Below are 27,574 nucleotides of genomic sequence, written 5' to 3' on the forward strand. Positions count from 1 at the left end.
TATGGTTCTTGTGCTTGTTTAGATAAGTTGGTTTAGTATTTTGAACTTGTTTAATATGGTTTATGTTTATGGTTATGTATTTTGGAACTTGTGGGATCACTTACTTGATTTGGTAATGGTTGTTGTGTCTTTTGAACTAATGATCTTAATGTTAACTAAATTATGATGTAAGTGTTGAGTTTTGAGTTTTGATTGTGGTGTATTGTGTATAGTGTATTAGGTTGACTTGAGTTTTTGAGTAAATTAGGTTGTAGTGTATTGTGTATTTATGAGTAAATTAGGTTGCAGAGTATTGTGTATTTTGAACTTGATTAGGTGTGCAGTCAACCATGGTCATATTGTGTTGAAGTATGTTTGACTATGTGCAGTCAACTATGGTCATATTGTGTTGAAGTTTGATTTTGTATGGTCATATTGGATAAACATCTTGTATGTGCAGTCAACTATGGTCATATTGTGCAGATACAAACAGATGTGCATAATTTGGCACTAGCATTAGGATACAAAAGTTGATACATTACATCATTTTGGCAGATACAAAATATGTGCATATTTGCGCTTAAAACTGGCCTACCTAATAAACTAAAACAACAACATTGCACTTGCATCAAAAGAACATAACATAAAAAATAAACCCTGGCCAGCTAACAACCAACATCTTCTTCAGATTCTTTGCATTGGATTCACTTGCAGTCAGTTTGCCTTCACAACTTTTAAGAGCATCTTCAAGTTTGTTCTTTGCCCTGATCAAACCAGGAATGATGTCTGTGCATCTTTCACAACTTTGATCAAACCAACCAATGAGTCCACATCTTGAATCCTTGGTTTCGACATAAAAAACCAAATTTCAGACCACTATCATTCAAACCTTTAATCGAACAAACAAATCATTACCTGGTCCAGACAAGAGTAGAAACGACGACCTGGGTTCTTGGGTTTCCATGACGTGAGGATTATTGCCTCTTTACCACATTTGCAGAAACCATGAAGTGAGGATGGATTTGGGGAAGAATCGAATTTGGGATTTGGGGATTCTGGGAACCCTAATTTTACCTAATGAACGATCGTGGGAAATCGGGGTGGGTGGAATTGGGTATTTAATGGGGGGAAACATAACCGGACTTGAATTGACGGAAATACCCCCATGTGAGAAGCACATGAAAAGACTTAACGAGATTTTTTAATTGGGTTAGGCCTAAAGGACAAAAGGTGTTACTTTTTAAAACGTAAAGGATAATAAACAACAATTTGAAAGATAAAGGACCACCAGTGAAATTTGGGGTAAACAAAAAAGACAATTTCTGTAATTCTGTCTTATCATTATCTTTTCTCTCTCTTTCACTCACAACCACTTTTAAAAAATATTAAAATATTATACGAAACAGTGAAACCCAAAATTTAACTTTCTCTCTCCTCTACTCACAAATACTTATAACCATACCATATAATTTACAAAACCCCCTCACATAAATATAAGGAATAGGCTGAGAATGCTCTAAGTGGTTATGAGTAGAGTAGAGAGAAATGTTATACGAGAAAGTTAAATTTGAGGTTTTAGTGTTCATACCATATAATATTTTAATATTTTTTGAAAGTGGTTGTGAGTGAAAAAGAGGAAAATGAAAATGATAAAAGAATCAAATTGTGTTATTTAATTGAAAAGGAAAAATAAAATGTAGTAATTTTTAGAGTAATTATATGATATATATGGATATATGATAAGGAACTGAATGTGAATTTTCTAATATGTTGAAAAAGCTTTGCATTTAATTATTCAAGTTCTATCATTGCTAAACACTGGCATCGTTGCTAATAGTGGTGAACCTATAAATTTTTTAAGGAGGGCTAAAACGGGAAAGAACCTTACCAGGAGCTAGATTTTTGAGGTTTCATGGTTTGTCGATAAATAGTAGGACGGGTCTGTTTTATATAAAGTAATGGGACGAATAATGAAATAAAATAAAATAGATTATTATCATTTTGTTGTCTGGTTTGGTTAACATATAATATTAAATGAATCACTATTTTGTGTTGTCTGTTAGGCGAGATTGGCGGCAACGGTGGTCATGTGATGTGATGGTGCCGAGAAAGTATAGTGAAAAGGGGATGTAATGAAAAAAAAACCACGGATGCAGATGAATAGTTTTGATATGTTTAGAAGAAGTAAGAATCAATGTGTTATAGATAATTTTGTTCGACCAATCAAACACCATCTATTTTTTATTATGTCATAACGGATAACTATTTTTTGTCTGACATTCATGTATTCCAAACATTACATTAATTTTTTCATTTTGGCCGGATCAGCTTACATAACAAAGTCAGAAGATAAAACCAAATTCTCATACCATCTTTTATTTCTGAGAAATCATTTTATCACATTCATATTTCCTTAATTATACATAACATAAGTTTCAAAAGTTGGTGCCTAAGTGACCTAATTGGTCTACTTGATGGCACATGGTTGAGTGTTGTTACAGATTTTTATTTGTTTAAATTAAAACAATTTTCATGGTTAAAACATTTTGTTTTGATTTAGTGTAAACATCGTTGTTTACGATCAAATTCGTGTTTTTTCGTTGAAGCAACGTGCATGTTTGTTCCCCGTGTTTTTTGTTTTGCGTTGTTTTTTTATAAATATGTCATTTTTTGTTTTTTTTATATTTGTGTGTGAAATAATTTATTTGTTGGTTTACTTTCGAAGCCTTAAGTTGATACCAAAAGAATTCACATCATTTCACCACTGCACCATGTGAATTTTTTAATATTTAGTGTCGACACCGTCGATTCTAGGAAAGTTCACCCTGGTTCGCTTCGCACCACATTGTTTTTTTTAATTATGTTAATTTGTCGTATTTGATTGTTGAAAAAATTATTTTTTGTTAATTATCGGTGTCGTAGGCGGATACCGAAAGAATTCGCACTGGTTCGCTACCGCAACGATGATTTTTTAACTTCATTTTTTTTGCATTTGTTCGTTAACGAATATAGTTTTTTGAGTTTTGTTACGAAGCTGTAACCCAATTCCAATCAAATCATGTCGACTTGTAGCTGACTAGACGTTTTAAACATGTTTTGTTATCATAAGCTATATGAATACTAATACCATTAGTCCGATGCAACACACTGGGTACACAACCTAGTTTACAAATTAAACTCAAATGAAATAATAGGCGTAAAAAAATAATTGGTCAAGAGTCTCGGCACAATCAGTTTTTTTTGTTACAAATTGAAATTCATATTTTCGAGCGAGTTTAAAAAATTCAAAAACCAAATCTGTTAGTATTTATTTTGAGCCTAAACCCACCCATGAACACCCTTACAACCAACCGGAGGCTGTAGACATCTAGACAGAATCATCAAATGAGTTTTTAGCTCAAAAAGTTAATTTGATGGTGGGGCGGTAATAAAAAATGCCACATTAATTTTCATTCTTCTTATTAGGCTAATTTTTTATTTGTTAAAAATGAATGGGTTAGATGGTGTTTAGGCATGATTGTTTAAATTGTTATTGGTTACTTGATTTAATGGTTAAAAAGTCTACTTTAGAACGTTTATTTGTACAATTGTACGAATCAAGGTGAAAGATGTTACAATTGTCATAGTATATTTAGACGATCTTATAATAAAGGAAAGAATAGTTGAAGAAGTAAAGCAACTAATCTTTGTGTGAGGTTTCACTTGAAGGATCTTGGTAATCTAGGACACTTTCTTAGTCTTGAGATAAATTATGAACCTAACAGGTTGATCCAACATCAAAGTAAGTATTGTATTGTAGGAAGTATGTTACATTTATCTCATGTTAACGAGGCTCGACATCGCATATGCTGTAGGTGTTCTAAGTCATATATGCAAAAACCAAGAAAACCACACCTTGATGCTATACGAAGGGTGTTGCGGTACATAAAGACCACTCCTTATGGTGTTAGGTATGAGAGGAAGTCATACATTAAGCTAACGGGATATTGTTATGTTGAATGTGCTCAAGATAAAGATACCCTGTCAATCGACCACCAAATACGTGTTCTTAGTTGCATCCAAAGCTGTCTCATAGTGTAGCAAACGCCAATCTACGTACTGTTGGACTTAATTGGATCGAGCAACACGAACAACACCGATAATTTTGTGAGAACTCCTCACGACTCTTTCAATATTATTAAGAACGAAAACCACACAAAATACAACAACCCTAAACCATCTATTTATACTAAAACCTTAACTTGCTCACCAAGAAACCTAATTAGACTCAAACTAGGAAACTAAATAAATTAATAACCAAAACTTACTACTAATTAAATAAACTAAACCGACTCAAACTCAAACTCTTTAAACTTTAAACCTTTATCAAGATTAATCCTTCACGTACCATGTCTTTATCAACCATGAAAGCTGAGTTTCGAGCTGCTACTATGGCAGCACAAGAGTGTACATGGTTAAGGCAATTTGTTGGTGCATGATGTCAGTAGTTCAGTATCTCGTGTTTTGTATGTGTCTGTAATCGTGTTAGATTGTTTGTTGTGGTTTTGAATATTGTTTTACACAAGTTCGCCTGGGATGTAGGCGAACTTGGAGATAAGCGAAGTTATGACAACTTCGCCTAGTATGTTAGGCGAAGTTGTCGAGGTTATTTAAACCTCACTTCGGCTTATTTTGGTAAACTTTTCCCGAACGTGTATTGGTGATTATAGAGATCACGTGTTGAAGTGTTGCAATACAATCGCGTTTATTAGTATTGTGACGTGTGTTTGTTTATCGGTTCAACGTATTATCTATCTTACGCTCGTATCGTATTTCGTGGGGATTCCGCACCCTCGTGTTACGAGATACTCCTGTGTAGATCCGGCTGGAAACCTACACAATTGTTGAAAGAGATGGGTCAAGATGTTTGGTGATAATACTTCATCTAAACAGCTGGTCGAGAACACAATCATTTATGCTTGAACTAAGCATATATGCTAACAAAGGGGTTGTCGGGTACGAAGTTGACCAAGTTCTGTGCATGTATGGGAATGGTGAAAACAAGTGTTGAGAGGGAGTGTAAAACATAACGACGCTTAACTATAGGTTGGTTCGGTTAAGATTTCATGGAGTCGCAGTATCTTTTAGATTTGTTTTGTTTAAACTTGAATTAGTTTGTCTTTCAAATTAGTAGATTGTATTGGAGTAGGAGTCAATTCATTGCATGGGGGCTACATCCACTTGTATAAGTTTAACAACAATAATCAAACAATTTTCGAATCACAGTCACTTAGCATACATCCATACCAGAAGTTGGGGATACTCAACGAATTGAATTTTGAATATTCTAATCGAATTATTCGAATTTTAAAATTTTGAAGCTAGATTCGAATTAAATTCCATAAATTCGAAATTCGATTGCTATCTCGAATTCAAATGATTGAAAACAGCGAACCTTCAAATTCAAATTCGAATCGAATTTCGAGTTCCTCGAGTATAATCCGTATACCAATTCATCATTTTATAGTTTATACTAACAAAAGAAAAAAAAATCTCAAAATGAAAGCAACTTCATTAACAGAAAAAGTAATCTACTATACAATAATAATAATAATAATAATAATAATAATAATTGATGTGAATGAACACTATATCTTAACACAGTAAAATAAAAGAAAATAAAAGTAATTTTGCTCTAAAAAAGTGTGTGTACAAAATATCGAATCACAGCCCAAAGAGTTATCGGAAACAAATAGACTTTAAGCCCAAGTCCGGATTTGTAATGTTGAGTATGTTTTGTATTTGTCATTTGCTTTGGAGTTGTAACACAAGTCCAATATGGGATTAAGAGGGTTAGATGGTATTAGACAATTAGGCTATATGGTATGGATGCCGCTCACCACCACCGCTGGTCTATTTACCTCCACTCTTCTTCTCTTTGGGCCTTCACCCACTCCGCTTAGCCTTTGGTAGGGCGGATTTTACACCCAATTGTGTCTAGCCCTTCATGGTAGTTGTGGTCGGGAGTTAAGACTATAATCGACTATAATTGGGGAATTGTCCCGAGATGGTTTAAATTCCCTTCTATTTTGTAAGTATTCATTTTAAATTTATAAATGTTTGTTGGGTTACCGTCCCCTTTACCGAAAAATAAAATAATAAAATAAAAAATTAACAAATTTAATGGGGTATTAAAAGATAACTTTGCTAGAAATAAATATCCCATCAAGAAATCGAAAAATAAATCTTAGATACAAATACCAACAAATGAACATAAATACGATATCCACAAGATCACGAGTAGAATTTGTAGTGCTTCGCTTGCAATATGATCTGTCGCAGTGCACCAATAGGAGCTAAACACATCAGCAACACTCCAAGAACTATGCATATCTGCATCAACAAATCAAAAACCAATTAATTAATATACAACTTCGATCAAATGTGTGTGTTTAAAACAAATGATAGTGAGTCCAAACATCCTCCTACATTGATGTCAGAAGCTGAAAGTTGAAACCAATTACTAGAGGCGGATCTATGCACTCAACACCGATATGACACTAATTAATATAGTATATGATATTTGTTTCTATGTGTCATATGTATATCCAATACTTAAGTGACACCGATTTAACATTTTCGAAAAATTGAAACTATACCTAGACAAAGAATATATCCAATACTTAAGTGACACCGATTTAACATTTTCGTAAAATTGAAACTATACCTAGACAAAGAATTATGAAATAAAGAGTGTAAGTAATTTTGCAACATACCCAATTTACAAACCATGAGAAACCGAACTTCTTGGGCTTCTTGATGGCTAGCCACATGATACAAGGAAGCTGTCAACAATATAAAAATATTTAGCATATATATTATACCATCACATAAAAACATATTATGATCACTAGCAACCTACATTATGTATTTTTTAAATCATGAAACAATCCAAATATCAAGTGACTTACAAAGTATGTGGTTGGAGCAAATGCAAACCCTCCAAAGAAGCCCAAAAGCCCTCCAAAAAAGGGGAATGTTACACCAAGGAACATAGTCAATGCTGCCCAATATGAAACACTAATCAGTCAATAAACTTAACTAGCTTAATTATATTAAAACTAGCAAAATATGATTAATCTTACCAACATAACAAGTTCTTGTCACAAATCGCAGGCATCTACTAGGCTTAAATTTCATCTTAAGTACCATAAAGGTCTCCACCATATCAAAAACCGGCATTGCAAAGACCTAAAACATTAATATCATGATATTATATTATTATCATTAGTAATGTTATGTTAGGAGAAAATGATAATCAACTTATATTCAAATAGTCGGATAATGGAAGATAAACTAGCAACAAGGATTAGAGGGCACGCGTACCTGATAGCTTCCGATAACATGAATAACAACAAGCAAGTTTGCAATAGCGACAAGAACAGGAGGACGTTGGAGTGACATAAGAATGTTATCATCAACATTATTACCAAAAATCCAGTACCCTATTATTGCAACAGGAAAATAACACAATGCTACCACAATATAGGCAAAGATAACCCCTTTCCACATTGGCTTCTTAGAAGGGTTCTCGGGTGTTGAAGGGATCGTTGCTTGAATCTCCAAGACGACATTATGTCCCGCAAATGCAAAGGCTACATCGCCTAATGCACTCAAGAACCCATACGTCTGTTCTGACGTTTTTGGAGACTTTGGTGCGTAACTAACATCGGGTTGGATTCCTTTGTGTAACGAAGCCGTCCAAGCAATAGTAGAATAACTGCATACAAAGTTGTGTTAATCAATCAAATTATAATATAATGCATGATCATCAAAATTTGTAATTTAATTTAAGAAATTTTAAAACAGAGTTTATCTTTTGAAATTTTGACAAGCTAGTCCATCAAAATAATTAAAAGTGTAAAACAATTACACAAAATATAGTGTAAGATGCCGGCTAGATCTTAGCCGCCACAAAAAAAAACGAGGGTGCTAAATCTTAGGCTCCTAGCTAGTGGTTATAATTTGGCCCACTTAGCCGTCAGCTAAGATTTGCTCCCTTTTTCCCCGTGCTGTTTAAATTTCAACCTTTTTGGCCAGCTATGCTTATTTGTCTTTTTGGAAATGCTTATTTATATTCGTCGATGTCTATTTTTTTTTTTTACATATCAAATTGCGTATTTTGGTGATTTTCCCATAATATAATAAATCATAAAGTCAAGAACCAACTTAATTACCTGAGTGACATGATGGCAGCAAGGACCGAGACACCGGTGATGGAGTTGAAGTTAGGGAGGTTTGACAAGAAGAACTGGATGGCTGCAAACATCATGATGTAATACGTGGTTTTGATGGGCGGGCCGCCATGAGGGGATAAGGTGTCGACGGCCTTCTTGAGGGACTTTCCACCAGTGACCATGTAGACAATGTTAACACCAACTTCAACCATGAGTTGTTGGGGCACCACCACCCAAAGACCAAGCTTCTCGCCAAAAGCCTCTTGGCCTAGCTCATGGTAGCGGTCGAACCTCTTACCCGGCACACACTCATGCATCTCCACCATTTGCCATAAGGTGTAGAGAGTAATCACCCATGATAAAACCATTATAGTAATCCCAGGACCCCTGCACATATTTAAATTATATCATTTTTAGTCTTCATGGTGTGTGAAATAATTGTAGAAAAAGGTTAATTTCTTTTTTTTTTTAAATGTGAATTTTTCTTTTTATGTAAATATGATATGTATAGGTAAGAAATTCAATTTTTGTTTAAGTTTTGGTGGAAAATTGGAAATTTTAACCCTTCCATTAACTAGTTGGATTTGGCTATGTGACCGCATAAAAAACCGAACCAAACAAAATCAAAACTAGTTTGGTTGAACCTGGATCGGTTTAGAAACCAGTTTCTAAAGAATAACCATTAGATTGGATCAGTTACAAATTGTTTCATCCCAAACTAATTTCAACACAAGATTCCAAAGTTTTTACACCTAAAACCGATCGGACTGGATCAGATCTGATCCTATTTCACAAACATAAAACTCTATAAAAAACGTAAGTGATTTTCGATATGATTTGGCTCACAATGTCTATATTAAGGTGATTCAATTTCAACTAATTTAGTTTTCTTTGAATTTATTAACTTAGCCAAGAAAACATGAATATCAATCCAAACAAATGTTTTTGTTAATTATTAATTTTTAAAACACAAACAATGATGATGATGTGTGTTTGTGTCATTGTGTGTATACACGAGATAATATACATGCATGTGTTATATGATTAGGAATTTAAAACACAAAAACAACATATAATTACATGATCAATAATATAAATAATAAAACGTACGTACCATCCGAGTTCTGACATGGCGTAGGGGAGGCCAAGAACACCAGCACCAACCATGGCGGTGACATTGTGGAAGGCGGAGTACCACCACTTGCCGTTCCTCGATGACGTCACCGGCAGCCAATCATTCAACGCCTTCTCCTCTGCAGTCATAGTTGTAGTTGTTGTAGCTTCAATCCCCATAGCCACAAATTAATAGGAGGATTTGTTATTAATATTATTATTATTTTGATGATGTTATCACTTATCAGGGTTTTGTGTGTGTTGATCCAAAGATGTAAGCTAAGTTTGAATAGGCGTGACAATCCTACATAGACTAGAATCACTGAATCATGATAAGTTGATAACACATACCATATTTACTAACATTAATATGCTTATCGCTAATAAAGATTTAAATTCAGTTAAGTAAATTACCAATTTAGATATTTATTTTTATTTATTTGTTTTTTATTTTACGTCTTTATAGGCTTTTTCTCCAATTTTTTCGGCAAAGTTTTTACCTCTAATTTTGTTTTCTTTAATGTTTTCATTAACATTTTTGGTTAATTCTTAAATATGATTCAGTATCAGAATCTCCAAATTTGCATATAGACTTTAATGGCACATTGATTATTAGACAGATTCACACGTTAACATTAAACATTAAGATTATTGGAGAGATTCACACGTAAACATTAAGATTTAAAAAAAAGGCAAAGAATTTGTGTTATTCGAATATGAACGATCACGATTGGGAAGTAAAATTAAAGATTTCGAGCGTGTTAAATGTCGACATATGTGGAATGAACAAAACAGGAAGAAAATTGAAAATTTCTGATGTGTTTTCCGTCCAATTTTGTTTCTATTTAAGTTTTTGATAATCAAAATTGCGAACTTTAATCACACAATTTACAAAGTTTTATCAAATGTTAGCATTCATAATTTTCAAGCAAATAAAAATTCAAGGTTACTAAGATGTGAAATATTATGACTGTGAAATAAAACCAAAGATTTCGAATGTGTTTACTTGTGAATAAACAAATTGGGAAGAAAAACTAAAGATATTGAAGGCGCTTAATAAATTTGACAAATAATGAGTGTATTTTTTTCTTTTAATAAATTTGAGAGCATCATATGGAGAGGTGTTCACATGTGAATATTAATGAGAAAGTGAAATTTGATCGAGAGGTGACAACATGTGAATATAATAAGAAAGTAAAATTTGATAAGAGAGGTGATGACAATTTAAGAGTAAAATTTGCAATTTCATAAAAAAAATAAAATGTTTGCGTATCTGAGTGATGACAATTCTACACTTCATCAAGCCATACTTTTCGTTCATCTTTTGAGTCCACTTACCCTCTAATTTTTCATCAACTTTTTACAATAATTTTAAAAAAAGATTCACTTTCAGTTGCAACAAATTTGCAGGCTTTAGTTTTACTATTTTTTTTTTAAGTAGACATAATAATAATAATAATAATAATAATAATAATAATAAAGGATTAATCTTGAATTATTAGTAAAGTTAAGGGTTTATTAATTTAAGTTATAATTTAGTTATTTGAATTGTAATAGGTTTAGGAAAGATATGTCTTGAAGAGCAAGTTTAGTGGATCTATAAATAGGGTCTAGATTATTAGTTTTATTAGAGATAGTTGAAAGAGAGGTGTTTCTCCTAGAGAGAGACAGAAGAGAGTCAAGCTCTCTCCTTGTATGTGACGTGAAGTTATGTTCGTTTGTTGTTCGTTTGATGAAAAGAGTCGAAGGTTGTCACCCCAATATCGCGTGTTAGTTTGTTTGATAAGTTCGTTTGATCCGTTTGGGCCAACAAATAATAATAATAATAAGAGAGAAAATTTCCGTTTAATGGTTACTTTTATGACCTGCTTTAATGAGAATAAACATCTTATATCATTAGATCAAGAAACTATCGACAGATAATTCAAAGGTGATTCATAAATATTACTTAGAAGGTAAAACTAAAGATTTCGAACATTTTCAGTATAAACTTTAAAATTAAAGGGGTGCTTTTAGAAAACAAATTAAATTGTTTGTACATGTAGACTAATCGGTGTTACAGATCAAAGGTAAGAAAATATAAAGTTCTAACTTAATTAAATAGGGTAAGTAGGATGTATAACCATGAATAGTTAATGGTTGCGTGTGTTTATCATTTGATGGTAATCTAATACGTAATTCAGTTACTAACAAATGATAACTTATCACTTATCAGTTGTATTTTTAAAATGATTCATCTCATATAACTTTTCATAGTACCATTAATATATGTTGTTCTTAATATTTACCCATTATGCATTATACATAAGTTATATTCTACTATATTTTATATTTTGAATGAAACTAATAAATTCGGTCTAATTTATCGCAATTATACAGACACCAAACTTAGTTGCATGACTTATTAAATATTAACCAATGCAAATAGTAGAGGTGCTAGGGTGTTCAATGAATCAAATTTCGATTATTCAAATTGATTACTCGAATTTTGAAATTTTATAGCTGGATTTGAATTCGCATCCAATTCGAAATTCGATTCAAGTTCGAAATTCAGACTCGTCAACCAAATAATTACAATTTTTCACTACAAACTTGAATATTTTAACAAAAAGGTGACTCCAAGAAAGAGAGACGACATATTATAATTAGACCATCTTCAACTAGTTCAAATTCTTTAAACCAGTCTAGATCCTTGCATACTTGACTCGTATTACCTGAGTTTACACACCATGCAAGCATGACATCCTGTACATAAAAGGATTCAGAAATAAATAATACATAATTCTTAACCAAATTATATTTAGAAACCATTGAACTTTTTAATTTCAATAACAAATCCGAAAATAGTCTTTTCATTTATCCATACCCCAAGGGGTTTTCCCAACTTGTATACTTCTAGTGGTTGATTACTAGGGTCGTGGCCCATCAATCCCATGTGTGTAATAACATTTTATTTCATTCAAACTATGAAATAGCTTTTGTTTCTTTGAATCAAATCCAGTTTTGTGTGTTTTGCAACATAATTAATATGTCCCGAGTGACTAACTGAATCAACTACGAACTCATAGGTTTTGTTAAATTTAAAGTAAAACACCAAGCGTACCTTATGAGCATTTGGGTCTTTCAACTCACCTGAACCCGCCATGTTAAGCTTGTTTCTATTCACCATCTTCATTCGACAATCTCCTTGATCTGTCCCGATTTACCACATCTCCAACAAGATAACTTAGGCTTTCATGTTCTGGATTCCAAAGTTATCTCCATTGAGTTTAATATTCTTGTTCAATTCAATAGTAATAATCTTTGCTACAGAAGCCAGGTTATTCACAAAGTTTTATAATAAATATATATGGAAGAACATATTAATAACTCACACATACATGCGGTTTACTAGTGGCTGATTTGCACTCTATTTTTAAAAGAAAATTGATTCGCACAGTAAGCAAATAATCATGCATGTTGATAAAGGTTTATGGCATTAGTGTAAATCATGATTCCTTGATAATAACTATTACCAAATTGGATAATTGTTTCAGAATTATAGTATTTTTAATTTATAATTTTACTCCACATCATTTGATGCCCCCATTTTATCTAACATGGAATCACAATGTCAAATATGATCTTCCAAAAACTGACGGTACATGAGTACCAGTAATATAATTATATTTCAATTGAGCTTAGTTCATAATAACACAATAGGATAACTTAACCATCCCCACATAAACACAAACACGATGTCCTATAGATCCAATTTTTATATTAGTATTTATGTGTTACAAATATTAGAATATCTTGGGTGTCACTATGGATTGAACCCAAATTATCCATTTTTAATACTTGTAGGTATATACATATGCGTTTTCAAATCAAAATTCCACTTGACACAATATTTTACTAGCCTGTGTCTCAATCCTTCAAAGAATATTCCAACGTTCAAGTCCAAAGCTTCTTGAAGCGGCTAAACTTCATATTCTTTAAAGGATTAGGACACAGGCTAGTAAAATATTGTGTCAAGTGGAATTTGGATTGAAAAACACATGTGTATTTACCCTACAAGTATTAAAAATGGATATCTTGGATGTCACTATGGGTTGAACCCAAGTTATCCAATAATAAAGCCCAAATAACATTAAAATTAAATCGAGCCCGTACTCCTGCGTCACCTAACTCCTTTAATCTCTAACGTTATTTCTTAGATTGACAAGTTAATCCAATAACACTAAAATAACCAACATTATACATACACCAAACTTAGTTGCATGATTTATTAAGTATTAACTAATGCAAATAGTAGAGGTGGAAGGGTGTTCAATGAATCAAATTTAAATTATTCAAATCGAATTACTTTAATTTTAAAATTTTACAGCTAGATATGAATTCGCAGCCAATTTGAAGTTCGAAATTCAGACAAATCATCCAAATAATTCTAGTTTTCACTACAAACTTGAATATTGTAACAAAATAGTGACTAGAGAGATGAGTTATGACAGATTAAGGTTTGCGACTGTTAGCTTGTTGCAATTGTGGAATCGATACTTCTAATTTGTTGTGACTATCGATTATTTGACTAGTGGCGAACTGGGGTAGAAGTTTTGAACCAAAGAACAATGGAGCATGGGGCACTATTGCATATTGAGTGATTTTGGGTCATTATTGGTTAATGAGTTAGCATTAAAGCTATGTGTAGTGGAGGGGCTACAATTGGGGGCGAATTGTGACACGTGGCGTCCAGTCAGTATGGAGTGAAAATTTGTTTTTGGGGTGTAATGGTGTAGGGGCTATAAGTTGGGCCCACAGTGTGCTTTTTTATTATTTTCTTTTTATAACTAAACTAATTAAATAAAAACCAATATATTTAAATAATTAAATAAAAATGTATTAAAATTAAAAAATAAATACAAAAAAATACATAAACTAAAAAAATACACGAATAATAAAAATAAATTATAATAAAAAAACACACCAAAATGAAAATATACATAAAAAAACTAATCTATTCGTCTTCATCTTCGTCTTCGTCCCCATCGTCGTCATTGTCCTCCTCCTCGTCTTCGTCTTCGTCCTCCTCAACGGGACGATTATCCCACACGTGTTGAACCAAATCCGCTTTCAGTTGGTTATGTATATCACTTGATTTGAGCTGGTGAATGTTATACGTTCGTTGGTCTTGGGTTGGTTCAGGGAACTGTTCTGGAACGCTTCCTGGTATATAGTGTTGACATATTGCTTTTCCCTCGTCTTCTAAAATCATATTATGCAATATGATACACGTATACATGGCATCGCTCATTTTTGCCTACGCCCATACACGACAAGGATTTTTCACATAATGCCAACGTTTTTTAGAACCCCGAAACACCTCTCGATATCCTTTCTCGCGGACTCTTGCTTCTTAAAATAATCTCTTTTTTCTTCGATAGGGTCTTGAAACGTCTTGACGATGATCGAGTACTCTGGATATATCCCATCTCCCAAATAGTATCCGTGACGATAGAAGGTATCATTGGCATAAAACGGTAAGACCGGTATGCTACGGCTGATGTAATACTCTAACACGGGTGACGCGTTGAGAACGTTTATGTCGTTGTTGGACCCGACTGAGCCAAAGTAGGCTGACCAAATCCAGAGGTCGTGTGAACAAATGGCTTGAAGACTAACCGTTGGCACTCCATGGTCACCATGAGTGTATTGACCTCGCCATGCGGTTGGACAGTTGGCCCACTCCTAATGCATGCAATCTATACTCCCGATCATGCCTGGAAAAGAATGTTTGCTTTCGTGTACATCGTATATGCGAGTCAGGTCGTTTGAAGTAGGAATCCTCAGATAACGACGAGAGTATAATTGTATTATCCCTATACATATAAATTATAAACAATATTTATATTAACAACAATAGTTAATACAAACAATTTAAATATTATCGATGCAAAAACTCTCCAACGCATCTCTCGTTGTTTTCTCAGCCATCTTTAAATACTCGTCATTGATATCGGTCGTGCTGCCGTATGCGAGGATGCGTATAGCCGAAGTACACTTTTGGATGGCGGAGAATCCTAAATATCCTCTTGCGTCGGGTTTCTGTTGAAAATACTCATACTCCCGCTCCATATCTCCAACGATGCGCATAAATAAACGCTTGGACATCCGAAAACGACGTCGAAACATAGCGTCGTTAAATGTAGGTGTGTCGTCGAAGTAGTCCTTCATCAAACGAGTGTTCGCTTGCGTATGATCCCGAAGGATATATGACCATCTACGTGGTGCCGTAGATGGAGCAGAGCCGGACCCCATGTTATTGGCGACGGCCCGAACCGCGTTCGTGACCTCTAAATGCTCTTCCACCACTTGTCGGTGAATCTGATGAATTCTTCGACTCTCGCTTATTAATTGATCCAAAATCTCGGCAGAGTTCGTGGAATCCGGGGAACTCATTGAGTTTGAAGAAGTATGAAAATAATAAAAATGATTGGTATTTTTATGTTTGTGTTTGTGTATGATAGGGTGAAAATGGTTAGATAAAGTTTGATATATATATTAAGTTTTTAAATTATTTTTTTTTTATATTTAGCCGTTACCCAACGGCATTATTATTATTATATTATTATTTCTCCCATCTCGCAGGCGATAAATTCTCCCCGCCCCAGCCCAAATTTCGCCCGAGGGCGGTGTTCCACCCTAAATTCGCCCCAACATCGCCCCTTTTCTCGTCCACTACGTTTAGCCTTAGTGGATTAAACATAGGAAAATGGGCCCAAATAAATTAACTTGGGATTTTAGTGTAATGAACTTAAAAGCTTTCATATATATTTTTTCTTATTATAGAATAAATATATAAAATGCATTATTTGAATCTAAATCGAATTGAATCAAAAACCAAAAACCGTAAATATTTATTCAATTTAAGTAATCTAATCGACTTTGAATTTTTGAAAACCGAATTCGAACCCTGATATTCAAATTTGAATCGAAGTTTGAGTTTTTCGAACCCGATTTTTTAATACCACCACTAGAGTTGCACAAAATCAGTTTTGGGCTGGAAGGGTCGAGTCAAAGCTAGTCAAAAACCAGTTAACTCAAACCAGTTTGGTTTAAAAAGCGGTTAATATGTGGAAAAGAACTGGACCGATACGATTAAAACTGATTTTAAAATATCAGTTAACTAGTGGAAAGGAACCAAACCGATACAATTACATCCGATTTTAAGTGAGGAATACTCAAAACTGATTAGAAACCACCTGCCAATTTCTAGGTGGGATCAGTTTCAGTGTAAAAACCTGTTTTTGGTATCCCGATCCAAATATCCCAATCCAATTTGGATCCATCTTGTGTTTATAAGTTGCATCTTTATTTTATTTAGTTTAAAGGAAGACCAGTATTAAATGATTTACTAAAAGGTAAGGTTGACAACTCGAAAGCAAATCACCTTTGTTATGTAAAGGTACGTATGTGAAGAAACACTAAGTGACCCCGGGCAGATTACGGATAATCTGGGGGCTAAGTAATGTTTCCCACGAAGGTTAGGTCCGGCAAAGATGGATGTTCTTCAGATGACCTGCAAAACAGACACCGTGAGCTCGTCACTGAGAAGGGGGGGTTCCTCCTTGTGACCACCCTCCGGCGTGAGAATCAGACTAGATTGCTCTGAATATAAGTGTATATTGAGAGAAATAGCTAGTGAAAGTAAGATGATCATACCGTTCCAAGGTGTTGGAGTATTTATAGCCGAAGGTAGGTTTCCAAGAAGGTACATCCAGCTGTATAATATTCCTTTTCTACCAACTGTGGGCTACGCACGTGCCATGCTGGTTGGTGGGTAGACAGCGGCTGATAGTGACAAGGCCGGCTGTGTACTGTTCCTTTTCCGCCGGCTATGTACTATTCCTTTTCTGCCGGCTGTGTACTGTTCCTTTTCCACCAACTGCAGGCTATGTACGTGCCACAAGGGTTGGTGAGTAGGCAGCGGCTGATAGTGACATTTTGTACTAGAGCGTGGTCCTCCTCGTACTGTTGTCGGTGAGCTGTCACCCTGTGATTGGTTCATGGGCTGCTTTGGTCAGATCTTGTCTATTTTGTCCATACCTTGGCAGGTATAGTACAAAAGATCTTCCAGAAGCATACGGACTGGCTCATTTGGGCGGGAGTATTCCCGCCTTGCTCATTCCTTCAGGTGACACTGAATTATTGAGAGTTAGTGCCTTGTGCGTGTAGCCTTGCTATTAGTGCGGGTAGCCTTCCCTGATGGCTTGTATCCGCAACTGCGGGAACAGGCGGGATACTTCACCATTGGGAGGCTTTTCCTACGGGAACAGCTGGCGTACTGCGCGTAAGGTCTTCATCTCTGAGCATGGTGGGTCCTGCGGAACCAGTTGGTCCTTGCGCAGACGTCCCTCTTCAAGGTAAGTCTTGCGGGTCCAATTGGGCTCTGCTGGGACCTACCTCTTCAGTATCTATATTCGATCTTCATCATTCTTTCAACACTTGATAGTTAATACCATATCATGCTTTTAAAAAAAAATGATTACACAATAAAAACAAACCGTCAAAGCTTAAAACCAAACCAGTTCAGCCAACCCAACCAACCGACCTAGTCTTTTCTGAAAACCGTAATTAACAGTTCAGAATAAAATTTAGACGGCGGAGCCGAACCATGTTAAGAAGTTTCCAGGTATGGGTTTTTAAACCAAATCACCATGTAGGTATTGCAGATTCTCAAATCCACTGGTTTCAACCTTCAACCATACCCTTTAAACCAAACACCATCAAAAGCCAGATGTCTTAAAACGCACCATAAAATTCATTAACCAGGAGTTTACCCACTCCAAAAACAACATAACACCACAAAAAAAAAGTATCACCTACATTTTAATTGACTCCTACCCATCAATGAATAGACAGGTAGGACCAAAACACCTTATTCATCTTACCCAACACTTTATTACTCAAAATCTACTTTGTAATGGATCCCACACAACACAACCTGGCTGGATAAGAACACGTCCACACCTCGTCACAAAATTTACTTCACAGATGCCATGTGAACGATCAAATCAACGACACGAGAACTGTAACCCCACTCGTTGTCGTACCACGCAACCAGCTTCACAAAATTATTATTCAATACGATCCCAGCCTTCGCGTCGAATATGCTAGACCTGTAACATAACATCACAACTCCACCACTTAAATTTCATTCTTTATGCGTACATTTATTATGCGTGGACCACTTGGCAACAAGTAGCCTATTGTTAAAAGGAATATCGCAAAAAGATCGAAACAAACTTGAAACATTATTCTGTTACCTGCTGTCTCCCACAAAGTCAGTGGAGACCAGATCCTCATCAGTGTAACCCAAGATGCCCTTCAATTTTCCTTCAGATTCCTCCCTGCAAACCAACCCGACTCGTTAAAAAAAAACAAAATTAAATATTTTTTTGCATAAGATATAGGATAATATTATTACTTGATTGCAGCTTTGATTTCATCATAAGTGGCAGCCTTTTCCAGCCTCACGGTCAGATCAACAACCGAGACGTCAACAGTTGGGACACGGAATGACATTCCAGTTAGCTTCCCGTTCAATTGCGGAAGCACTTTTCCTACAGCCTGTTCCATTTTACACAAAAACAATTTGTTACAACTTGACAGATATCATAAGAATTTGGAACTTGAAACCCCGAATACCTTGGCCGCACCGGTGCTGCTAGGAATGATGTTGAATGAAGCCGCACGCCCACCTCTCCAGTCCTTGGCTGATGGTCCATCAACCGTCTTTTGTGTAGCTGAGCATAAATCAACAATAAACTGTCAACAAAAGAACTACAGGGGTATGCATGAAACAGAAAAACTGAACCAAAATAACTGAATCCAAACCAAAAAAGACGAAACCAAACATTTTCAAGAACTCAAAAACTGAATTACTTATTTTTGGTTACGTTTTAGCCGAAAACCGATCCAAACCGACCCATGCACAAGCAGGGGTCGAGCAGGTTGCATAATGTGTCAAAATTCGAAAATGGTATGAAGGGCAACTCAAAATAAGTGAGGTTTTTTGTCATCAAATTGTTAATGTGCAACACTTAAATATAATCTAACTCTATGTAATAAACGAGTTAGGTGGCTTTATGTTTTTAACTAAATTCACAGCGCTTTCAAATAAAGAAGCCAACTAAGATATTGAAAGCATACCAGTGATGGAGTGGACAGTGGTCATAAGACCCTCAACAATACCAAACCTATCATTTATAACCTGCACGTACACGGTTTAATTTAACTTCAAAGGACTTTTAAACAAATTTGAAGTAAAAAGCATTGACTTAGTTATTGTTAATAAACAAAAACCTTGGCGAGAGGGGCGAGGCAGTTGGTGGTACAGCTAGCGTTTGAAATGATGTGAAGGTCCGATTTGTATTCCTTCTCGTTCACACCCACAACAAACATCGGGGCATCCTTACTCGGGGCCGAGATGATCACCTTCTTAGCACCACCCTAAACATAAGTTACAAAATATTGTTACATTTCATAACTAACACAAGATCAAATTAATTGATTAAATATGAAATCGGATATACCTTCAAATGAGCAGCGGCTTTATCCTTGTCGGTAAAAACACCGGTGGATTCGACAACATACTCGGCTCCGGTTTGTGCCCACGGAATCTCTTCCGGGTTCCTTAAATAATCACAAAACAAAAATTATTCAACAAATAAATAACAAAATTACACTAATTTGATGAACACATAAAATATTATATGCACCTGGAACCGAAAACCGTGATGGGTTTCTCACCGAAAAGAAGGGTTTTGTCGTCCTTAACTTTATGCTCATGGTGCTTCCAGGCACCATGAACACTGTCATACTTAAACATATACGTCTGCAACAAATAATTATTATTATTATTTAAATTAAACACCAGCTCAATAACACCATAATTTTACATACCCACAGTCTAATCAAGCAAATTAAAGTAATCATAAGTTAAAATTATACCATGTACTCGACGGAGATAAAGGGATCATTAACAGCAACAAGTTCAACATCATCTCTCTGCAAAGCTACTCTAGCCACCAATCGGCCAATTCTTCCAAACCCTACATGTTTAACTCAAAATTAAACCACACCAAATGACTATAACATATCAAAAATGGAGAATAAATTGTATTATAAGATGTAGTACCGTTGATTCCGATCTTGATCTTGCCTACACAGCACAAAAAACACAATCAAAACTCATCCTAAAGTAAAACATATAACATGAAAGAATTAATAAAGTGAAATTAGTGTACTACCCATGACGGTTGTAGAAGATGGTGGAAATGAAATGGATGTTGACGAGGAGAGAATAATAATAATAATAATAATAATAATAGTAGTGGAGTGGCTTGTGATGGGTTTAATAGAGTGGGAACCGGTTACCGGGAAAACCGGTGGGTGAAAAGAGTCGATATCAGAAGAGCATGGGGACAAAATGAGGTAATCCATGATTTCATTTATTGACGGATAATGTGTGGTGGTCTATGTACATTGGATTGGATTTCGTATGCAGAAACATCCGGAAGGGGATAAAAGGGTAACTAATGAGTTACCAATAGGGATGTAAGCGAACCAGGGCGTCCGTCCACAAGAAGTTCGTTATTGTTCGTCCGTTTAAAAAACGAAGGACTTGAACAAAAAGTTTTCGTTCGGTAAACTTAACAAACGAACACAGACAAGGGCCACGTCCGTTCAATAATGTTCGTGAACTTCTGGTCACGTTCATCCGATTACGTCGGTAATGTCCGTCCGGTAACGTCCGCATGGTATTGTAGGTGTTTAAATCTATCTAGTATTGTAAGTCAATTGTGGAATTTCTAATGTTATTAATCACACTTTTGTACTGCTAGATATATTTAATGTCTCTTATATTGATCCACTTTTTGTTAATATATTAAGTGATAAGTATATTTGAATATTATATGGTGTAGCTCTAAATTTGTAGGTGAAGTTGTTTGAATTTATGTTTGAAATTAATATGTAACCGTTTATGTTTGTCTATTAGTCTCCATTAGTGTATGTTGTCTATTAATATTCACATGTTCGTTTGACCGTTAATGTCCATTAGTATTTGTCTGTCCATTATTGTCCATTAACATTCGTTTACAATATTAACGGATGGACACAGACAACTAAATTTCTTAATGGACGGACACGAACATGAATTTTCGTTCGGTAGAGTGTTCGTGAACCGCTCGTTTGTCCGTCAAAAGCTTAACAAATGGACACAGACATGCTATCATCCGGTCCGTGTACACCCCTAGTTACCAAAATGTAAAGACAAATGGGAAAATTACCAAAATAAACAACTTCAATTTAAAATTTACCAAAATAGACGTGTCTAATTTAGCTTATATCTCTTCAATCATTGAGTTTTTGACCAATAAACAAGTGACACGTCAGCGAAGCTGGGTAAGCCTTAGCCGCCACTTTATGACATACCCATCGCGATACGCGATGGGTTGTCTTTTGATCCATCGTGTATCGTGATGGGTCAAGAAAATAAGATTTTTCATTTTTGATCCTTAACTTTAGATGTTTGTTATTTTTGGATCAAAATTTTCGAGATATTACAACTCATACCTGGTGGCTACTCTGATCTACAACTTCACCACCCGACCATTACGTCGTCAATATTTAATTCCGGTCGTTCAAGACATGCAATTCCATTCAAGATCCATTGCCTCCTTAGATTTGTGTGTAATTACGTTCAAGATCTTCAATTTTGTCAGCTATGGAAGAAGATTCACCACGACTAGATCCATCACCTCCTTAGATTTTGTTATTTATTGTCACACCACTACCAAAGGCGGCGAAACATGCCGGGGTGCAACGGAGCTCGGTTTGCGAGTTTGGCGACAAATTGGAGGCATTCTAAAATAATAAAAGAGAGATAATATAAGTTCGAGGTAATTGATATAAGTATGAGGGAAATGAGTAAATATCGGGTTTTAATGATTGTGAGTCCTAGAGTTATGAGGATGAGGATGTTAACTTTTTTTTCTTTTGTTAGTAAACATGTCGGGGTGCAACGGATTGCTCAAGAACACAAGACACTATTAAAGTGACAATATTTAAACAACTCATTCATTTCATTTAATCAACCAAATAACACAACTTGTTCATACAAAATAACATCAAGCATAAGAAATAAATTGTTCATTTTTCTAATAACTTAAACGGTCTAAAAATAAAGTAGCATCCTCAAACTCCAGTCAACCAATAATCAAACATGTAATGATGCATAAAATAATATTTGTCAACACGTATGTTGGTGAGCAATTTCACAGTTTGGAGTATATATAATATGAGGCAAAATCCACAAACAAATATGCGACTATAAATAAAAGCATCAATCGTGATATATAAACATATGTAAATGAGGATCCTTTCTAATCGGTAGCAACCGACATACTCGGATAATGATGCCCTATGCTACTTGCACAAGGCTAAGTAGTTAGGGGTGCGTATGATCATACTTATTGCGTTCCACAACAACATAAAATAAACACTTGTGCACGTAAAGCATATGAAACATATAACACACAATAGAGCAAGTATTCTAAGTATCATACACCCTAAAATTTGTGGTTTGAAGATAGAGTATTATAAATCATTCTTGTTTTGGATAAGTATGCATGTTACCCCCAAAGTATAAAAGTGAAACGGGGGATGAAATGTACCTACTTGAAATAAGTAACTTGAAGGATAGTTTGCGATAAAACGGGGTATGGGTAAGTTCAACGAGCAAGACCTAGATTAAAAAGGGTCTTGAGTTAGTAGATGGTTTTGAAAGATTTAAAGTAAAATAACTTGACAAATAACATAAATAATTAAAGTTTGAAGGCTAAAATGTTAACACGTAAGGAATTAAAGTATTTGATTTTTGAAAAGTAAGTTTACTCGAAGTCGGGTCTCGGTATTCTATTTATTAGTTTTTTACTTAACCTTTGTTATGTAAATATTTGGGTACAATTGCAATATTGCAAAGTTAAACAAATACCAAAACGAGACTTTACGAGTGTTCGGATTTGTCGGTTCGAGTCTTGATAATTGGTCAAGCTCGAAGCCGAGGTTCCAAAATGTTATGAGATAACTCAATGAAATCAAAAGAAGCTTAACCAAGTGTGTAGTTATATTAAGAAGAACCTTGACGTCCGTTAAGCGAGTGTTTGGTTTTGTCGGTCCAAACTTGTTATAAGATCAAGTTATATCTAACATACCAAGTGTTTTGAGAAAACAATTAAAGATTAGTTTATAAAATAGTTTTAGAGAAAATATGATATTAGATGGCTCAAAATACACTAGTGTGTCTTAAGCGAATGAACTCGGTTTAGTTCGGTCTTGGTTTGGTCCTTGACTCGGAATAAAACCGAGGATGGTTGGCACATACCTAATACCATAGAACTTATTAAAATGAACTTATAAATTATAATACACAATTCATACTTGTAACACATAAATCATTTTAAATATAAAGTATTTAAACAAGATTTCGGTTTTGGTTCGGCTCTCGACTCGGGATGAAACCGAAAATGGTGGCCACATATCGAATACCATAGAACTCATTAAAATAAACTTATAAATAATAATACTCAAATATTTCATACAATATGTTAACAATAAAGTATTAAACAAAAGTTCGGTTTTGGTTCGGCTCTTAACTCGGGATGAAACCGAAAATGGTGGCCACATACCAATACCATTGAACTATTAAAAAATGATTTGGAAACTAAAAGTAATTAGAAACTAAACAACACTAGTAAACTTACATAAATTAAAGCATAAGTTAAGGTATATATCAAGGACTATAATAGTCCTCCATGTAGCCTTGCCTTGTAGCACAACACTTCAACCGACCGTGATCAGAGAAGTGAAAGCCGAAGGAAACGAGGGGTGTATATTATATATATGTTGCAACATCAAGCTTGAAGTAATAATATTTAGTTAGAAACAAGGTTAGTATTTGTTTGACCTTATGTAATCAAACTAACAAGAGGTTGAAGATGAATACCTGGATTTGAGAGAGAGTAGGGAGAAGATGAACAACCAAAGTGGTGTATGAAATCTTGCTTTTATAATGGTAAGAGTATGGTTCATTCAAATAGGGTAAAAATGCATGTGATGGTTAAAATGGTCAAACAAGCTTTTGATAATTGACAATAATAGTCCCTAAAGTTTGTTTTAAGTCATTTTTCAACATAAAGAGGTGTTTTAACGTACCGAAAATGATGTTTTCTTGACCCGACATTTGTGAAACATCAACGAACATAAAATCCAACATTTTATTAATAACAATGAATCCTAAAGATCAAAACGGGTCGGGTTTTTGATACAAATACAAGTGCAAGTAAAACCGAAAAATGACAAATGTTACATTTATGGGTATGCCTTTACACTTCTCCATTCCAGATATATCTATTTTTCTTTTGTAATTTATATTAAAAATTCTTTTGTGTAGACTGAATCTTTTGCTCCGACTCTATATTTTTAAACTCACCAATTTAGTCACTGACTTTGTAACGAGGTTGTGAGAATGTTATGTGAATTGGATTTTCTTTCCCATCTATAAAATAATTGGGTTTTAACATTTGTTACATTTCTTAAGCTGTTAATGGGCCCGCTCATTTACGTTTGTTACATTTTGAGTCCATTCATGGATCCATACATTTACACGTCTTACATTTATTTCCTTAATATTTTTAGAGAGATTTTTACATATTTTCCCTTGCTAAAGCCACTAATTACATATATCCCTAACCTAAAAATATTAATTACATATTTCCCCTTCTTCGTATCAAATTACCCATTTACCCTTAATCAATACCATTTAATAAACTTTACATTCTTAAAATTAGAATTTGACTAAACAATTTACCAAATCATACATTATATAATCAATACTATACTATATACCCGTGTGTTACACGGGTTGAGAAAATAAAACAACAAAGATTATTCACATATTAAGCTTTCTATAAACTAAAACAAAAAAAATAATATAGATTCTCAAATGAGTTTATCTAGTGCTTTTCATGATACAACAAACAATACCACATACCAGAACTTGTAGATTGACTAACAAAAGTCAAAACAATTTATAACTAATCTGCAGTCAATTAATTTAATTTATCAAACACCCTGCATGAATCACATATACCTACTGTTGTAAATTAGATATCAAAAACATTCAAATAAGAATAATCTAAATCTCAAAATGGTTCAAAATTCAGCTTCAAAATTCAATTCATAAGCAATTTGGATGACTATATAACCTAAAAGTACACATTTGGTGATTTTTAACATGTTCCCCGTTTATCTAACAATGATCTAAATCAAATTAAATGTAGCTGCAAATTTCTAACACATTCTACAAATCTATTAACTCAGGTCTTGATCCAAAATTTGACCACCTCCATATAACCACTTCAGCTTCAAAAGAACTCATTATTTGACTTGACTTTCTTCCATCATTGTTGACCAAGTCTTCAACATCCATGACCATTTGTACTAAACTTTTTCAATTTATCGGCTGCTACCACCACTTGAATAACATTAGAAGTGAACTCTTTGATTCTTACAAAATTTTGAACTTCTTGGCCAACTACAAGAGTAGGCCTGTAAACTATTCGAACATTTAGTGAACCATTCGGCGGGAAGTTCGTTTATTTTAAAGCTCTGTTAATGGAGGCCATCCACACTACAATGACATAATTCCAAAACTGAAATCAAGTTTACTGATAAAAGAAAACGAAAATATAAAAGGTTTTGAAGCATACTAAACAGTAGGGGCGAGCAACATAACCGTCACAACCATTAACGGAACCATAACTAAAATAACCAAACCGATTATAACCGACATAACTGGTGGGGTCGGTTTAACGAATTTTTGAAAACCACCAAATGCGGGTCAGTATTGGTTAAAGATAATTCGAAACCCGCCATAACCGAACCAACCCATGTATTTAACCAACAATATGTTTTGAGATTAACGTTCACTAAAAACATACTCATTATTTGAATTGACTTTCTTCCATCATTGTTGACCAAGTCTTCAACATCCATGACCATTTGTACTAAACTTTTTTCAATTTATCGGCTGCTACCACCACTTGAATAACATCAGAAGTGAACTCTTTGATTCTTACAAAATTTTGAACATCTTGGCCAACTACAAGAGTAGGCCTGTAAACTATTCGAACATTTAGGGAACCATTCGGCAGGAAGTTCGTTTATTTTAAAGCTCTGTTAATGGAGGCCATCCACACTACAATGACATAATTCCAAAACTGAAATCAAGTTTACTGATAAAAGAAAACGAAAATATAAAAGGTTTTGAAGACATACTAAACAGTAGGGGCGAGCAACATAACCGTCATAACCATTAACGGAACCATAACTAAAATAACCAAACCGATTATAACCGACATAACTGGTGGGGTCGGTTTAACGAATTTTTGAAAACCACCAAATGCGGGTCAGTATTGGTTAAAGATAATTCGAAACCCGCCATAACCGAACCAACCCATGTATTTAACCAACAATATGTTTTGAGATTAACGTTCACTAAAAACATACTCATTATTTGAATTGACTTTCTTCCATCATTGTTGACCAAGTCTTCAACATCCATGACCATTTGTACTAAACTTTTTTCAATTTATCGGCTGCTACCACCACTTGAATAACATCAGAAGTGAACTCTTTGATTCTTACAAAATTTTGAACTTCTTGGCCAACTACAAGAGTAGGCCTGTAAACTATTCGAACATTTAGGGAACCATTCGGCGGGAAGTTCGTTTATTTTAAAGCTCTGATAATGGAAGCCATCCACACTACAATGACATAATTCCAAAACTGAAATCAAGTTTACTGATAAAAGAAAACGAAAATATAAAAGGTTTTGAAGACATACTAAACAGTAGGGGCGAGCAACATAACCGTCATAACCATTAACGGAACCATAACTAAAATAACCAAACCGATTATAACCGACATAACTGGTGGGGTCGGTTTAACGAATTTTTGAAAACCACCAAATGCGGGTCAGTATTGGTTAAAGATAATTCGAAACCCGCCATAACCGAACCAACCCATGTATTTAACCAACAATATGTTTTGAGATTAACGTTCACTAAAAACATACTCATTATTTGAATTGACTTTCTTCCATCATTGTTGACCAAGTCTTCAACATCCATGACCATTTGTACTAAACTTTTTTCAATTTA

The 27,574-nt window shown here is 34.5% G+C and overlaps 2 protein-coding genes across 2 annotated transcripts; both read right to left on the reverse strand.

Annotated features, from left to right (window-relative positions):
- Positions 1-5,654: 5,654 nt before the first annotated feature.
- LOC143610732 (lysine histidine transporter 2-like) lies at positions 5,655-9,567 on the reverse strand. The gene is made up of 7 exons (XM_077085128.1): positions 9,310-9,567; positions 8,196-8,582; positions 7,345-7,738; positions 7,104-7,209; positions 6,930-7,021; positions 6,735-6,803; positions 5,655-6,351 (listed from the first exon to the last, which is right to left on the reverse strand). Exons 1-7 carry the CDS (start codon positions 9,486-9,488, stop codon positions 6,253-6,255), a joined length of 1,326 nt encoding a protein of 441 aa, XP_076941243.1. The 5' UTR covers positions 9,489-9,567; the 3' UTR covers positions 5,655-6,252.
- Positions 9,568-18,104: 8,537 nt separating this feature from the next.
- On the reverse strand, positions 18,105-20,723 carry LOC143610737 (glyceraldehyde-3-phosphate dehydrogenase, cytosolic). The gene is made up of 11 exons (XM_077085133.1): positions 20,600-20,723; positions 20,488-20,511; positions 20,301-20,401; positions 20,069-20,184; positions 19,883-19,982; positions 19,653-19,799; positions 19,500-19,560; positions 18,996-19,093; positions 18,775-18,917; positions 18,614-18,697; positions 18,105-18,466 (listed from the first exon to the last, which is right to left on the reverse strand). Exons 1-11 carry the CDS (start codon positions 20,601-20,603, stop codon positions 18,331-18,333), a joined length of 1,014 nt encoding a protein of 337 aa, XP_076941248.1. The 5' UTR covers positions 20,604-20,723; the 3' UTR covers positions 18,105-18,330.
- Between the last annotated feature and the right edge of the window lie 6,851 nt (positions 20,724-27,574).

This window comes from Bidens hawaiensis, unplaced genomic scaffold, assembly GCF_021521415.1.
Source record: "Bidens hawaiensis isolate Kalapana, Puna unplaced genomic scaffold, B.hawaiensis_p1.1 tig00027754_1, whole genome shotgun sequence".
Lineage (NCBI taxonomy): Eukaryota > Viridiplantae > Streptophyta > Magnoliopsida > Asterales > Asteraceae > Bidens > Bidens hawaiensis.

What these genes read in the sequence shown, in the direction of transcription:
- LOC143610737 (XM_077085133.1), bottom strand. An exon ending in ATCACGGTTTTCGGTTCCAG is followed by an intron (nt 19,983 to 20,068) that starts GTGCATATAATA and finishes TGATTATTTAAG; the next exon opens with GAACCCGGAAGAGATTCCGT. An exon ending in GAAATCAAAGCTGCAATCAA is followed by an intron (nt 18,698 to 18,774) that starts GTAATAATATTA and finishes GTTGGTTTGCAG; the next exon opens with GGAGGAATCTGAAGGAAAAT.
- LOC143610732 (XM_077085128.1), bottom strand. Translation starts at nt 9,488, where the DNA reads ATGGGGATTGAAGCTACAACAACTACAACTATGACTGCAGAGGAGAAG. An exon ending in GCCATGTCAGAACTCGGATG is followed by an intron (nt 8,583 to 9,309) that starts GTACGTACGTTT and finishes AAATATGTGCAG; the next exon opens with GGGTCCTGGGATTACTATAA. An exon ending in TTGCTCCAACCACATACTTT is followed by an intron (nt 6,804 to 6,929) that starts GTAAGTCACTTG and finishes TATTGTTGACAG; the next exon opens with CTTCCTTGTATCATGTGGCT.